This window comes from Oncorhynchus keta, unplaced genomic scaffold, assembly GCF_023373465.1.
Source record: "Oncorhynchus keta strain PuntledgeMale-10-30-2019 unplaced genomic scaffold, Oket_V2 Un_contig_6037_pilon_pilon, whole genome shotgun sequence".
Lineage (NCBI taxonomy): Eukaryota > Metazoa > Chordata > Actinopteri > Salmoniformes > Salmonidae > Oncorhynchus > Oncorhynchus keta.
Window position 1 is genome coordinate 70,194 of NW_026288640.1, and position 15,161 is coordinate 85,354.

A 15,161-nucleotide genomic window follows, 5' to 3' on the forward strand; every position below is an offset into this window, starting at 1 on the left:
CAGTTAATTAATTAACTCTGTTCCCCGTAACACTCTATTCCTCTAGTCCCAATATCCATCCTCCTCCTCTATTCCTCCTGATAAATACACCTTAATTAACTCTGTCCCCCGTAACACTCTATTCCTCCTGATAAATCCACCTTAATTAACTCTCCCCCGTAACACTCTATTCCTCCTGATAAATACACCTTAATTAACTCTGTCCCCCGTAACACTCTATTCCTCCTGATAAATACACCTTAATTAACTCTGTCCCCCGTAACACTCTATTCCTCCTGATAAATACACCTTAATTAACTCTGTCCCCCGTAACACTCTATTCCTCCTGATAAATACACCTTAATTAACTCTGTCCCCCGTAACACTCTATTCCTCCTGATAAATACACCTTAATTAACTCTGTCCCCCGTAACACTCTATTCCTCCTCCTGATAAATACACCTTAATTAACTCTGTCCCCCGTAACACTCTATTCCTCCTCCTGATAAATCCACCTTAATTAACTCTGTCCCCCGTAACACTCTATTCCTCCTGATAAATCCACCTTAATTAACTCTGTCCCCCGTAACACTCTATTCCTCCTGATAAATACACCTTAATTAACTCTGCCCCTTAACACTCTATTCCTCCTGATAAATACACCTTAATTAACTCTGTCCCGTAACACTCTATTCATCCTGATAAATACACCTTAATTAACTCTGTCCCCGTAACACTCTATTCCTCCTGATAAATACACCTTAATTAACTCTGTCCCCCGTAACACTCTATTCCTCCTCCTGATAAATACACCTTAATTAACTCTGTCCCCCGTAACACTCTATTCCTCCTGATAAATACACCTTAATTAACTCTGTCCCCCGTAACACTCTATTCCTCCTGATAAATACACCTTAATTAACGCTGCCCCGTAACACTCTATTCCTCCTGATAAATACACCTTAATTAACTCTGCCCCTTAACACTCTATTCCTCCTGATAAATACACCTTAATTAACTCTGTCCCCCGTAACACTCTATTTCTCCTGATAAATACACCTTAATTAACTCTGTCCCGTAACACTCTATTCATCCTGATAAATACACCTTAATTAACTCTGCCCCGTAACACTCTATTCCTCCTGATAAATACACCTTAATTAACTCTGTCCCCGTAACACTCTATTCCTCCTCCTGATAAATCCACCTTAATTAACTCTGTCCCCGTAACGCTCTATTCCTCCTGATAAATACACCTTAATTAACTCTGTCCCCGTAACACTCTATTCCTCCTGATAAATACACCTTAATTAACTCTGCCCCGTAACACTCTATTCCTCCTGATAAATACACCTTAATTAACTCTGTCCCCCGTAACACTCTATTCCTCCTGATAAATACACCTTAATTAACTCTGTCCCCCGTAACACTCTATTCCTCCTGATAAATACACCTTAATTAACTCTGTGCCCCGTAACACTCTATTGCTCCTGATAAATACACCTTAATTAACTCTGTGCCCCGTAACACTCTATTCCTCCTGATAAATACACCTTAATTAACTCTGTCCCGTAACACTCTATTCCTCCTGATAAATACACCTTAATTAACTCTGTCCCGTAACACTCTATTCCTCCTCCTGATAAATACACCTTAATTAACTCTGTCCCCCGTAACACTCTATTCCTCCTGATAAATACACCTTAATTAACTCTGTCCCCCGTAACACTCTATTCCTTCTGATAAATCCACCTTCCTGTCTCCCTGTCCCAATATTCATCCTCCTCCTCTATTCCTCCTGATAAATCCACCTTCCTGTCTCCCTGTCCCAATATTCATCCTCCTCCTCTATTCCTCCTCCTGATAAATCCACCTTCCTGTCCCCCTGTCCCAATATTCCTCCTCCTCCTCTATTCCTCCTGATAAATCCACCTTCCTGTCTCCCTGTCCCAATATTCCTCCTCCTCCTCTATTCCTCCTGATAAATCCACCTTCCTGTCTTCCTGTCCCAATATTCACCCTCCTCCTCTATTCCTCCTGATAAATCCACCTTCCTGTCTCCCTGTCCCAATATTCATCCTCCTCCTCTATTCCTCCTGATAAATCCACCTTCCTGTCTCCCTGTCCCAATATTCACCCTCCTCCTCTATTCCTCCTGATAAATCCACCTTCCTGTCTCCCTGTCCCAATATTCACCCTCCTCCTCTATTCCTCCTGATAAATCCACCTTCCTGTCTCCCTGTCCCAATATTCCTCCTCCTCCTCTATTCCTCCTGATAAATCCACCTTCCTGTCCCACTGTCCCAATATTCCTCCTCCTCCTCTATTCCTCCTGATAAATCCACCTTCCTGTCTCCCTGTCCCAATATTCACCCTCCTCCTCTATTCCTCCTCCTGATAAATCCACCTTCCTGTCTCCCTGTCCCAATATTCCTCCTCCTCCTCTATTCCTCCTGATAAATCCACCTTCCTGTCTCCCTGTCCCAATATTCCTCCTCCTCCTCTATTCCTCCTGATAAATCCACCTTCCTGTCTCCCTGTCCCAATATTCCTCCTCCTCCTCTATTCCTCCTGATAAATCCACCTTCCTGTCTCCCTGTCCCAATATTCCTCCTCCTCCTCTATTCCTCCTGATAAATCCACCTTCCTGTCTCCCTGTCCCAATATTCCTTTTCTCCCTGCTATTCCTCCTGATAAATCCACCTTCCTGTCTCCCTGTCCCAATATTCATCCTCCTCCTCTATTCCTCCTCCTGATAAATCCACCTTCCTGTCTCCCTGTCCCAATATTCCTCCTCCTCCTCTATTCCTCCTGATAAATCCACCTTCCTGTCTCCCTGTCCCAATATTCCTCCTCCTCCTCTATTCCTCCTGATAAATCCACCTTCCTGTCTCCCTGTCCCAATATTCCTCCTCCTCCTCTATTCCTCCTGATAAATCCACCTTCCTGTCTCCCTGTCCCAATATTCCTTTTCTCCCTTCTATTCCTCCTGATAAATCCACCTTCCTGTCTCCCTGTCCCAATATTCCTCCTCCTCCTCTATTCCTCCTGATAAATCCACCTTCCTGTCTCCCTGTCCCAATATTCATCCTCCTCCTCTATTCCTCCTGATAAATCCACCTTCCTGTCTCCCTGTCCCAATATTCCTCCTCCTCCTCTATTCCTCCTGATAAATCCACCTTCCTGTCTCCCTGTCCCAATATTCCTCCTCCTCCTCTATTCCTCCTGATAAATCCACCTTCCTGTCTCCCTGTCCCAATATTCCTTTTCTCCCTGCTATTCCTCCTGATAAATCCACCTTCCTGTCTCCCTGTCCCAATATTCATCCTCCTCCTCCTCTATTCCTCCTGATAAATCCACCTTCCTGTCTTCCTGTCCCAATATTCCTCCTCCTCCTCTATTCCTCCTGATAATCCACCTTCCTGTCTCCCTGTCCCAATATTCCTCCTCCTCCTCTATTCCTCCTCCTGATAAATCCACCTTCCTGTCTCCCTGTCCCAATATTCCTCCTCCTCCTCTATTCCTCCTGATAAATCCACCTTCCTGTCTCCCTGTCCCAATATTCGTCCTCCTCCTCTATTCCTCCTGATAAATCCACCTTCCTGTCTCCCTGTCCCAATATTCCTCCTCCTCCTCTATTCCTCCTGATAAATCCACCTTCCTGTCTCCTGTCCCAATATTTCTCCTCCTCCTCTATTCCTCCTGATAAATCCACCTTCCTGTCTCCCTGTCCCAATATTCATCCACCTCCTCTATTCCTCCTGATAAATCCACCTTCCTGTCTCCCTGTCCCAATATTCCTCCTCCTCCTCTATTCCTCCTGATAAATCCACCTTCCTGTCTCCCTGTCCCAATATTCCTTTTTCTCCTTCTATTCCTCCTGATAAATCCACCTTCCTGTCTCCCTGTCCCAATATTCATCCTCCTCCTCTATTTCTCCTGATAAATCCACCTTCCTGTCTCCCTGTCCCAATATTCATCCTCCTCCTCTATTGCTCCTGATAAATCCACCTTCCTGTCTACCTGTCCCAATATTCCTCCTCCTCCTCTATTCCTCCTCCTGATAAATCCACCTTCCTGTCTCCCTGTCCCAATATTCCTCCTCCTCCTCTATTCCTCCTGATAAATCCACCTTCCTGTCCCCCTGTCCCAATATTCCTCCTCCTCCTCTATTCCTCCTGATAAATCCACCTTCCTGTCTCCCTGTCCCAATATTCCTCCTCCTCCTCTATTCCTCCTGATAAATCCACCTTCCTGTCTCCCTGTCCCAATATTCCTCCTCCTCATTTTTTCCTCCTGATAAATCCACCTTCCTGTCTCCCTGTCCCAATATTCATCCTCCACCTCTATTCCTCCTGATAAATCCACCTTCCTGTCTACCTGTCCCAATATTCCTCCTCCTCCTCTATTCCTCCTGATAAATCCACCTTCCTGTCTCCCTGTCCCAATATTCCTCCTCCTCCTTTATTCCTCCTGATAAATCCACCTTCCTGTCTCCCTGTCCCAATATTCATCCTCCTCCTCTATTCCTCCTGATAAATCCACCTTCCTGTCTACCTGTCCCAATATTCCTCCTCCTCCTCTATTCCTCCTCCTGATAAATCCACCTTCCTGTCTCCTGTCCCAATATTCCTCCTCCTCCTCTATTCCTCCTGATAAATCCACCTTCCTGTCCCCTGTCCCAATATTCACCCTCCTCCTCTATTCCTCCTGATAAATCCACCTTCCTGTCCCCTGTCCCAATATTCACCCCTCCTCCTCTATTCCTCCTCCTGATAAATCCACCTTCCTGTCTCCCTGTCCCAATATTCCTCCTCCTCCTCTATTCCTCCTGATAAATCCACCTTCCTGTCTCCCTGTCCCAATATTCCTCCTCCTCCTCTATTCCTCCTGATAAATCCACCTCCCTGTCTCCCTGTCCCAATATTCATCCTCCTCCTCTATTCCTCCTGATAAATCCACCTTCCTGTCTCCCTGTCCCAATATTCCTCCTCCTCCTCTATTCCTCCTGATAAATCCACCTTCCTGTCTCCCTGTCCCAATATTCCTTTCTCCTGCTATTCCTCCTGATAAATCCACCTTCCTGTCTCCCTGTCCCAATATTCATCCTCCTCCTCTATTCCTCCTGATAAATCCACCTTCCTGTCCCCTGTCCCAATATTCCTCCTCCTCCTCTATTCCTCCTGATAAATCCACCTTCCTGTCTCCCTGTCCCAATATTCTCCTCCTCCTCTATTCCTCCTGATAAATCCACCTTCCTGTCTTCCTGTCCCAATATTCCTCCTCCTCCTCTATTCCTCCTGATAAATCCACCTTCCTGTCTCCCTGTCCCAATATTCCTTTTCCCTTCTATTCCTCTGATAAATCCACCTTCCTGTCTCCCTGTCCCAATATTCATCCTCCTCCTCTATTCCTCCTGATAAATCCACCTTCCTGTCTCCCTGTCCCAATATTCATCCTCCTCCTCTATTCCTCTGATAAATCCACCTTCCTGTCTCCCTGTCCCAATATTCCTCCTCCTCCTCTATTCCTCCTGATAAATCCACCTTCCTGTCTCCCTGTCCCAATATTCCTCCTCCTCCTCTATTCCTCCTGATAAATCCACCTTCCTGTCTCCCTGTCCCAATATTCCTTTTCTCCTGCTATTCCTCCTGATAAATCCACCTTCCTGTCTCCCTGTCCCAATATTCATCCTCCTCCTCCTCTATTCCTCCTGATAAATCCACCTTCCTGTCTTCCTGTCCCAATATTCCTCCTCCTCCTCTATTCCTCCTGATAAATCCACCTTCCTGTCTCCCTGTCCCAATATTCCTCCTCCTCCTCTATTTCCTCCTGATAAATCCACCTTCCTGTCTCCCTGTCCCAATATTCCTCCTCCTCCTCTATTCCTCTGATAAATCCACCTTCCTGTCTCCCTGTCCCAATATTCGTCCTCCTCCTCTATTCCTCCTGATAAATCCACCTTCCTGTCTCCCTGTCCCAATATTCCTCCTCCTCCTCTATTCCTCCTGATAAATCCACCTTCCTGTCTCCCTGTCCCAATATTCCTCCTCCTCCTCTATTCCTCCTGATAAATCCACCTTCCTGTCTCCCTGTCCCAATATTCATCCTCCTCCTCTATTCCTCCTGATAAATCCACCTTCCTGTCTCCCTGTCCCAATATTCCTCCTCCTCCTCTATTCCTCCTGATAAATCCACCTTCCTGTCTCCCTGTCCCAATATTCTTTTTCTCTCCTTCTATTCCTCCTGATAAATCCACCTTCCTGTCTCCCTGTCCCAATATTCATCCTCCTCCTCTATTCCTCCTGATAAATCCACCTTCCTGTCTCCCTGTCCCAATATTCATCCTCCTCCTCTATTGCTCTGATAAATCCACCTTCCTGTCTACCTGTCCCAATGGCTCCTCCTCCTCTATTCCTCCTGATAAATCCACCTTCCTGTCTCCCTGTCCCAATATTCCTCCTCCTCCTCTATTCCTCCTGATAAATCCACCTTCCTGTCTCCCTGTCCCAATATTCCTCCTCCTCCTCTATTCCTCCTGATAAATCCACCTTCCTGTCTCCTGTCCCAATATTCCTCCTCCTCCTCTATTCCTCCTGATAAATCCACCTTCCTGTCTCCCTGTCCCAATATTCTCCTCCTCATTTTTTCCTCCTGATAAATCCACCTTCCTGTCTCCCTGTCCCAATATTCATCCTCCACCTCTATTCCTCCTGATAAATCCACCTTCCTGTCTACCTGTCCCAATATTCCTCCTCCTCCTCTATTCCTCCTGATAAATCCACCTTCCTGTCTCCCTGTCCCAATATTCCTCCTCCTCCTCCTTATTCCTCCTGATAAATCCACCTTCCTGTCTCCCTGTCCCAATATTCATCCTCCTCCTCTATTGCTCCTGATAAATCCACCTTCCTGTCTACCTGTCCCAATATTCCTCCTCCTCCTCTATTCCTCCCTGATAAATCCACCTTCCTGTCTCCCTGTCCCAATATTCCTCCTCCTCCTCTATTCCTCCTGATAAATCCACCTTCCTGTCCCCTGTCCCAATATTCATCCTCCTCCTCTATTCCTCCTGATAAATCCACCTTCCTGTCTCCCTGTCCCAATATTCCTCCTCCTCCTCTATTCCTCCTGATAAATCCACCTTCCTGTCTCCCTGTCCCAATATTCCTCCTCCTCCTTTATTCCTCCTGATAAATCCACCTTCCTGTCTCCCTGTCCCAATATTTACCCTCCTCCTCCTCTATTCCTCCTGATAAATCCACCTTCCTGTCTCCCTGTCCCAATATTCATCCTCCTCATCTATTCCTCCTGATAAATCCACCTTCCTGTCTCCTGTCCCAATATTCATCCTCCTCCTCTATTCCTCCTGATAAATCCACCTTCCTGTCTCCCTGTCCCAATATTCCTCCTCCTCCTCTATTCCTCCTGATAAATCCACCTTCCTGTCTCCCTGTCCCAATATTCCTTTTCTCCCTTCTATTCCTCCTGATAAATCCACCTTCCTGTCTCCCTGTCCCAATATTCCTCCTCCTCCTCTATTCCTCCTGATAAATCCACCTTCCTGTCTCCCTGTCCCAATATTCATCCTCCTCCTCTATTCCTCCTGATAAATCCACCTTCCTGTCTCCCTGTCCCAATATTCATCCTCCTCCTCTATTCCTCCTGATAAATCCACCTTCCTGTCTCCCTGTCCCAATATTCCTCCTCCTCCTCTATTCCTCCTGATAAATCCACCTTCCTGTCTCCCTGTCCCAATATTCCTCCTCCTCTATTCCTCCTCCTGATAAATCCACCTTCCTGTCTCCCTGTCCCAATATTCCTCCTCCTCCTCTATTCCTCCTGATAAATCCACCTTCCTGTCTCCCTGTCCCAATATTCCTCCTCCTCCTCTATTCCTCCTGATAAATCCACCTTCCTGTCTCCCTGTCCCAATATTCCTCCTCCTCCTCTATTCCTCCTGATAAATCCACCTTCCTGTCTCCCTGTCCCAATATTCATCCTCCTCCTCTATTCCTCCTGATAAATCCACCTTCCTGTCTCCCTGTCCCAATATTCACCCTCCTCCTCTATTCCTCCTGATAAATCCACCTTCCTGTCTCCCTGTCCCAATATTCACCCTCCTCCTCTATTCCTCCTGATAAATCCACCTTCCTGTCTCCCTGTCCCAATATTCCTCCTCCTCCTCTATTCCTCCTGATAAATCCACCTTCCTGTCTCCCTGTCCCAATATTCATCCTCCTCCTCTATTCCTCCTGATAAATCCACCTTCCTGTCTCCCTGTCCCAATATTCATCCTCCTCCTCTATTCCTCTGATAAATCCACCTTCCTGTCTCCCTGTCCCAATATTCATCCTCCTCCTCTATTCCTCCTGATAAATCCACCTTCCTGTCTCCCTGTCCCAATAGTCATCCTCCTTTTCCTCTATTCCTCCTGATAAATCCACCTTCCTGTCTCCTGTCCCAATATTCCTCTCCTCCTCTATTCCTCCTGATAAATCCACCTTCCTGTCTCCCTGTCCCAATATCCATCCTCCTCCTCTATTCCTCTCCTGATAAATCCACCTTCCTGTCTCCCTGTCCCAATATTCCTCCTCCTCCTCTATTCCTCCTGATAAATCCACCTTCCTGTCTCCCTGTCCCAATATCCATCCTCCTCCTCTATTCCTCCTCCTGATAAATCCACCTTCCTGTCTCCCTGTCCCAATATTCATCCTCCTCCTCCTCTATTCCTCCTGATAAATCCACCTTCCTGTCTCCCTGTCCCAATATTCATCCTCCTCCTCTATTCCTCTGATAAATCCACCTTCCTGTCTCCCTGTCCCAATATTCCTCCTCCTCCTCGATTGCTCCTGATAAATCCACCTTCCTGTCTTCCTGTCCCAATATTCCTCCTCCTCCTCTATTCCTCCTGATAAATCCACCTTCCTGTCCCCTGTCCCAATATTCCTTTTCTCCTGCTATTCCTCTGATAAATCCACCTTCCTGTCTCCCTGTCCCAATATTCCTCCTCCTCCTCTATTCCTCCTCTGATAAATCCACCTTCCTGTCTCCCTGTCCCAATATTCCTCCTCCTCCTCTATTCCTCCTGATAAATCCACCTTCCTGTCTCCCTGTCCCAATATTCGTCCTCCTCCTCTATTCCTCCTGATAAATCCACCTTCCTGTCTCCCTGTCCCAATATTCCCCCTCCTCCTCTATTCCTCCTGATAAATCCACCTTCCTGTCTCCCTGTCCCAATATTTCTCCTCCTCCTCTATTCCTCTGATAAATCCACCTTCCTGTCTCCCTGTCCCAATATTCATCCACCTCCTCTATTCCTCTGATAAATCCACCTTCCTGTCTCCCTGTCCCAATATTCCTCCTCCTCCTCTATTCCTCTGATAAATCCACCTTCCTGTCTCCCTGTCCCAATATTCCTTTTCTCCTTCTATTCCTCCTGATAAATCCACCTTCCTGTCTCCCTGTCCCAATATTCATCCTCCTCCTCTATTTCTCCTGATAAATCCACCTTCCTGTCTCCCTGTCCCAATATTCATCCTCCTCCTCTATTGCTCCTGATAAATCCACCTTCCTGTCTACCTGTCCCAATATTCCTCCTCCTCCTCTATTCCTCCTCCTGATAAATCCACCTTCCTGTCTCCCTGTCCCAATATTCCTCCTCCTCCTCTATTCCTCCTGATAAATCCACCTTCCTGTCCCCTGTCCCAATATTCCTCCTCCTCCTCTATTCCTCCTGATAAATCCACCTTCCTGTCTCCCTGTCCCAATATTCCTCCTCCTCCTCTATTCCTCCTGATAAATCCACCTTCCTGTCTCCCTGTCCCAATATTCCTCCTCCTCATTTTTCCTCCTGATAAATCCACCTTCCTGTCTCCTGTCCCAATATTCATCCTCACCTCTATTCCTCCTGATAAATCCACCTTCCTGTCTACCTGTCCCAATATTCCTCCTCCTCCTCTATTCCTCCTGATAAATCCACCTTCCTGTCTCCCTGTCCCAATATTCCTCCTCCTCCTTTATTCCTCCTGATAAATCCACCTTCCTGTCTCCCTGTCCCAATATTCATCCTCCTCCTCTATTGCTCCTGATAAATCCACCTTCCTGTCTACCTGTCCCAATATTCCTCCTCCTCCTCTATTCCTCCTCCTGATAAATCCACCTTCCTGTCTCCCTGTCCCAATATTCCTCCTCCTCCTCTATTCCTCCTGATAAATCCACCTTCCTGTCCCCTGTCCCAATATTCACCCTCCTCCTCTATTCCTCCTGATAAATCCACCTTCCTGTCTCCCTGTCCCAATATTCCTCCTCCTCCTCTATTCCTCCTGATAAATCCACCTTCCTGTCTCCCTGTCCCAATATTCCTCCTCCTCCTTTATTCCTCCTGATAAATCCACCTTCCTGTCTCCCTGTCCCAATATTTACCCTCCTCCTCCTCTATTCCTCCTGATAAATCCACCTTCCTGTCTCCCTGTCCCAATATTCATCCTCCTCATCTATTCCTCCTGATAAATCCACCTTCCTGTCTCCCTGTCCCAATATTCATCCTCCTCCTCTATTCCTCCTGATAAATCCCACCTTCCTGTCTTCCTGTCCCAATATTCCTCCTCCTCCTCTATTCCTCCTGATAAATCCACCTTCCTGTCTCCCTGTCCCAATATTCCTTTTCTCCTTCTATTCCTCCTGATAAATCCACCTTCCTGTCTCCCTGTCCCAATATTCCTCCTCCTCCTCTATTCCTCCTGATAAATCCACCTTCCTGTCTCCCTGTCCCAATATTCATCCTCCTCCTCTATTCCTCCTGATAAATCCACCTTCCTGTCTCCCTGTCCCAATATTCATCCTCCTCCTCTATTCCTCCTGATAAATCCACCTTCCTGTCTCCCTGTCCCAATATTCCTCCTCCTCCTCTATTCCTCCTGATAAATCCACCTTCCTGTCTCCCTGTCCCAATATTCCTCCTCCTCCTCTATTCCTCCTCCTGATAAATCCACCTTCCTGTCTCCCTGTCCCAATATTCCTCCTCCTCCTTTAGTCCTCCTGATAAATCCACCTTCCTGTCTCCCTGTCCCAATATTCCTCCTCCTCCTCTATTCCTCCTGATAAATCCACCTTCCTGTCTCCCTGTCCCAATATTCCTCCTCCTCCTCTATTCCTCCTCCTGATAAACCCACCTTCCTGTCTCCCTGTCCCAATATTCATCCTCCTCCTCTATTCCTCCTGATAAATCCACCTTCCTGTCTCCCTGTCCCAATATTCACCCTCCTCCTCCTCTATTCCTCCTGATAAATCCACCTTCCTGTGTCCCTGTCCCAATATTCATCCTCCTCCTCTATTCCTCCTGATAAATCCACCTTCCTGTCTCCCTGTCCCAATATTACTCCTCCTCCTCTATTCCTCCTGATAAATCCACCTTCCTGTCTCCCTGTCCCAATATTCATCCTCCTCCTCTATTCCTCCTCTGATAAATCCACCTTCCTGTCCCCCTGTCCCAATATTCATCCTCCTCCTCTATTCCTCCTGATAAATCCACCTTCCTGTCTCCCTGTCCCAATATTCATCCTCCTCCTCTATTCCTCCTGATAAATCCACCTTCCTGTCTCCCTGTCCCAATAGTCATCCTCCTTTTCCTCTATTCCTCTGATAAATCCACCTTCCTGTCTCCCTGTCCCAATATTCCTCTTCCTCCTCTATTCCTCTGATAAATCCACCTTCCTGTCTCCCTGTCCCAATATCCATCCTCCTCCTCTATTCCTCCTCCTGATAAATCCACCTTCCTGTCTCCCTGTCCCAATATTCCTCCTCCTCCTCTATTCCTCCTGATAAATCCACCTTCCTGTCTCCCTGTCCCAATATCCATCCTCCTCCTCTATTCCTCCTCCTGATAAATCCACCTTCCTGTCTCCCTGTCCCAATATTCATCCTCCTCCTCCTCTATTCCTCCTGATAAATCCACCTTCCTGTCTCCCTGTCCCAATATTCATCCTCCTCCTCTATTCCTCTGATAAATCCACCTTCCTGTCTCCCTGTCCCAATATTCCTCCTCCTCCTCGATTGCTCTGATAAATCCACCTTCCTGTCTTCCTGTCCCAATATTCCTCCTCCTCCTCTATTCCTCCTGATAAATCCACCTTCCTGTCCCCCTGTCCCAATATTCCTTTTCTCCCTGCTATTCCTCTGATAAATCCACCTTCCTGTCACCCTGTCCCAATATTCATCCTCCTCCTCTATCCCTCCTCCTGATAAATCCACCTTCCTGTCTCCCTGTCCCAATATTCCTCCTCCTCCTCTATTCCTCCTGATAAATCCACCTTCCTGTCTTCCTGTCCCAATATTCACCCCTCCTCCTCTATTCCTCCTGATAAATCCACCTTCCTGTCTCCCTGTCCCAATATTCATCCTCCTCCTCCTCTATTCCTCTGATAAATCCACCTTCCTGTCTTCCTGTCCCAATATTCCTCCTCCTCCTCTATTCCTCTGATAAATCCACCTTCCTGTCTCCCTGTCCCAATATTTCTCCTCCTCCTCTATTCCTCCTCCTGATAAATCCACCTTCCTGTCTCCTGTCCCAATATTCCTCCTCCTCCTCTATTCCTCCTCCTCCTCTATTCCTCCTGATAAATCCACCTTCCTGTCTCCCTGTCCCAATATTCCTCCTCCTCCTCTATTCCTCCTGATAAATCCACCTTCCTGTCTCCCTGTCCCAATATTCCTCCTCCTCCTCTATTCTTCCTCCTGATAAATCCACCTTCCTGTCTCCCTGTCCCAATATTCCTCCTCCTCCTCTATTCCTCCTCCTCCTCTATTCCTCCTGATAAATCCACCTTCCTGTCTCCCTGTCCCAATATTCCTCCTCCTCCTCTATTCCTCCTCCTCCTCTATTCCTCCTGATAAATCCACCTTCCTGTCTCCCTGTCCCAATATTCCTCCTCCTCCTCTATTCCTCCTGATAAATCCACCTTCCTGTCTCCCTGTCCCAATATTCATCCTCCTCCTCTATTCCTCCTGATAAATCCACCTTCCTGTCTCCCTGTCCCAATATTCCTCCTCCTCCTCTATTCCTCCTGATAAATCCACCTTCCTGTCTCCCTGTCCCAATATTCCTCCTCCTCCTCTATTCCTCCTGATAAATCCACCTTCCTGTCTCCCTGTCCCAATATTCATCCTCCTCCTCTATTCCTCCTGATAAATCCACCTTCCTGTCTCCCTGTCCCAATATTCCTCCTCCTCCTCTATTCCTCCTGATAAATCCACCTTCCTGTCTCCCTGTCCCAATATTCCTCCTCCTCCTCTATTCCTCCTCCTGATAAACCCACCTTCCTGTCTCCCTGTCCCAATATTCCTCCTCCTCCTCTATTCCTCCTGATAAATCCACCTTCCTGTCTCCCTGTCCCAATATTCATTTCTCCCTGCTATTCCTCCTGATAAATCCACCTTCCTGTCTCCCTGTCCCAATATTCATCCTCCTCCTCTATCCCTCCTCCTGATAAATCCACCTTCCTGTCTCCTGTCCCAATATTCCTCCTCCTCCTCTATTCCTCCTGATAAATCCACCTTCATGTCTTCCTGTCCCAATATTCACCCTCCTCCTCTATTCCTCCTGATAAATCCACCTTCCTGTCTCCCTGTCCCAATATTCCTCCTCCTCCTCTATTATTATCCTGATAAATCCACCTTCCTGTCTCCCTGTCCCAATATTCCTCTTCCTCCTCTATTCCTCCTGATAAATCCACCTTCCTGTCTCCCTGTCCCAATATCCCTCCTCCTCCTCTATTCCTCCTGATAAATCCACCTTCCTGTCTCCCTGTCCCAATATTCCTCCTCCTCCTCTATTCCTCCTCCTGATAAACCCACCTTCCTGTCTCCCTGTCCCAATATCCATCCTCCTCCTCTATTCCTCCTGATAAATCCACCTTCCTGTCTCCCTGTCCCAATATTCCTTTTCTCCCTGCTATTCCTCCTGATAAATCCACCTTCCTGTCTCCCTGTCCCAATATTCATCCTCCTCCTCTATTCCTCCTCCTGATAAACCCACCTTCCTGTCCCCCTGTCCCAATATTCCTCCTCCTCCTCTATTCCTCCTGATAAATCCACCTTCCTGTCACCCTGTCCCAATATTCACCCTCCTCCTCTATTCCTCCTGATAAATCCACCTTCCTGTCTCCCTGTCCCAATATTCCTCCTCCTCCTCTATTCCTCCTGATAAATCCACCTTCCTGTCTCCCTGTCCCAATATTCCTCTTCCTCCTCTATTCCTCCTGATAAATCCACCTTCCTGTCTCCCTGTCCCAATATTCCTCCTCCTCCTCTATTCCTCCTGATAAATCCACCTTCCTGTCTACCTGTCCCAATATTCCTCCTCCTCCTCTATTCCTCCTGATAAATCCACCTTCCTGTCTCCCTGTCCCAATATTCCTTTTCTCCCTTCTATTCCTCCTTATAAATCCACCTTCCTGTCTCCCTGTCCCAATATTCCTATCCTCCTCCTCTATTTCTCCTGATAAATCCACCTTCCTGTCTCCCTGTCCCAATATTCCTCTTCCTCCTCTATTCCTCCTCCTGATAAATCCACCTTCCTGTTTCCCTGTCCCAATATTCCTCCTCCTCCTCTATTCCTCCTGATAAATCCACCTTCCTAAGGTAATTGGCTGTTTAGTCAGAACCAGGGAAGGTGATTGGCTGTTTAGTCACAGCCGGGAAGGTGATTGGCTGTTTAGTCAGAACCAAGGAAGGTGATTGGCTGTTTAGTCACAGCCGGGGAAGGTGATTGGCTGTTTAGTCAGAACCAGGGAAGCTGATTGGCTGTTTAGTCAGAACCAGGGACGACGATTGGCTGTTTATTCAGAACCAGGGAAGGTGATTGGCTGTTTGACTGTTTTCTTCCTGTTTCTCAGAATTAGACCTGGATGGCTTTCTGGAACACGAGGATTTTCCTTTTGACTTCAATGGTAAGTTACACACACACACACACACACACACACACACACACACACACACACACACACACACACACTCACACTCACACTCACACTCACACTCACACTCACACTCACTCACTCACTCACTCACTCTGATCGACTCAAAGCATTTTTCTCTCTGTTTCAGATGCTCTGTTTGACCTGGACTTTAATGTGGACATACAGACTGGTAAGGAGTTTAGGAGTCTAGTGGTTGTGTTTCTATAC

The 15,161-nt window shown here is 47.2% G+C and overlaps 1 protein-coding gene and 1 long non-coding RNA gene across 13 annotated transcripts in view; one reads left to right on the plus strand and one right to left on the minus strand.

Moving 5' to 3' along the window:
• Positions 1 to 15,161, plus strand: part of LOC127925648 (uncharacterized) — a 43,423-nt gene that overhangs the window by 15,755 nt on the left and 12,507 nt on the right. For all 8 annotated transcript variants that reach the window (XM_052510662.1, XM_052510660.1, XM_052510658.1 and 5 more), the window contains exons 3-4: positions 14,871 to 14,924; positions 15,082 to 15,123. In XM_052510662.1, the coding sequence (XP_052366622.1) occupies positions 14,871 to 14,924; positions 15,082 to 15,123 (96 nt within the window). The remainder of the gene's footprint in view (positions 1 to 14,870; positions 14,925 to 15,081; positions 15,124 to 15,161) is intronic.
• Positions 271 to 12,444, minus strand: LOC127925649 (uncharacterized). 5 transcript variants are annotated; one of them, XR_008121700.1, is made up of 7 exons: positions 11,750 to 11,960; positions 10,555 to 10,970; positions 5,706 to 5,764; positions 1,632 to 1,911; positions 1,333 to 1,432; positions 740 to 892; positions 359 to 441 (listed from the first exon to the last, which is right to left on the minus strand). It is a non-coding gene; the product is annotated as an uncharacterized LOC127925649 (long non-coding RNA). The 5 variants fall into 5 exon arrangements; XR_008121699.1 differs by lacking the exon at positions 11,750 to 11,960 and having other exon boundaries at positions 271 to 388; positions 793 to 892; positions 10,555 to 10,585; XR_008121703.1 differs by lacking the exons at positions 10,555 to 10,970; positions 11,750 to 11,960 and adding an exon at positions 12,409 to 12,444.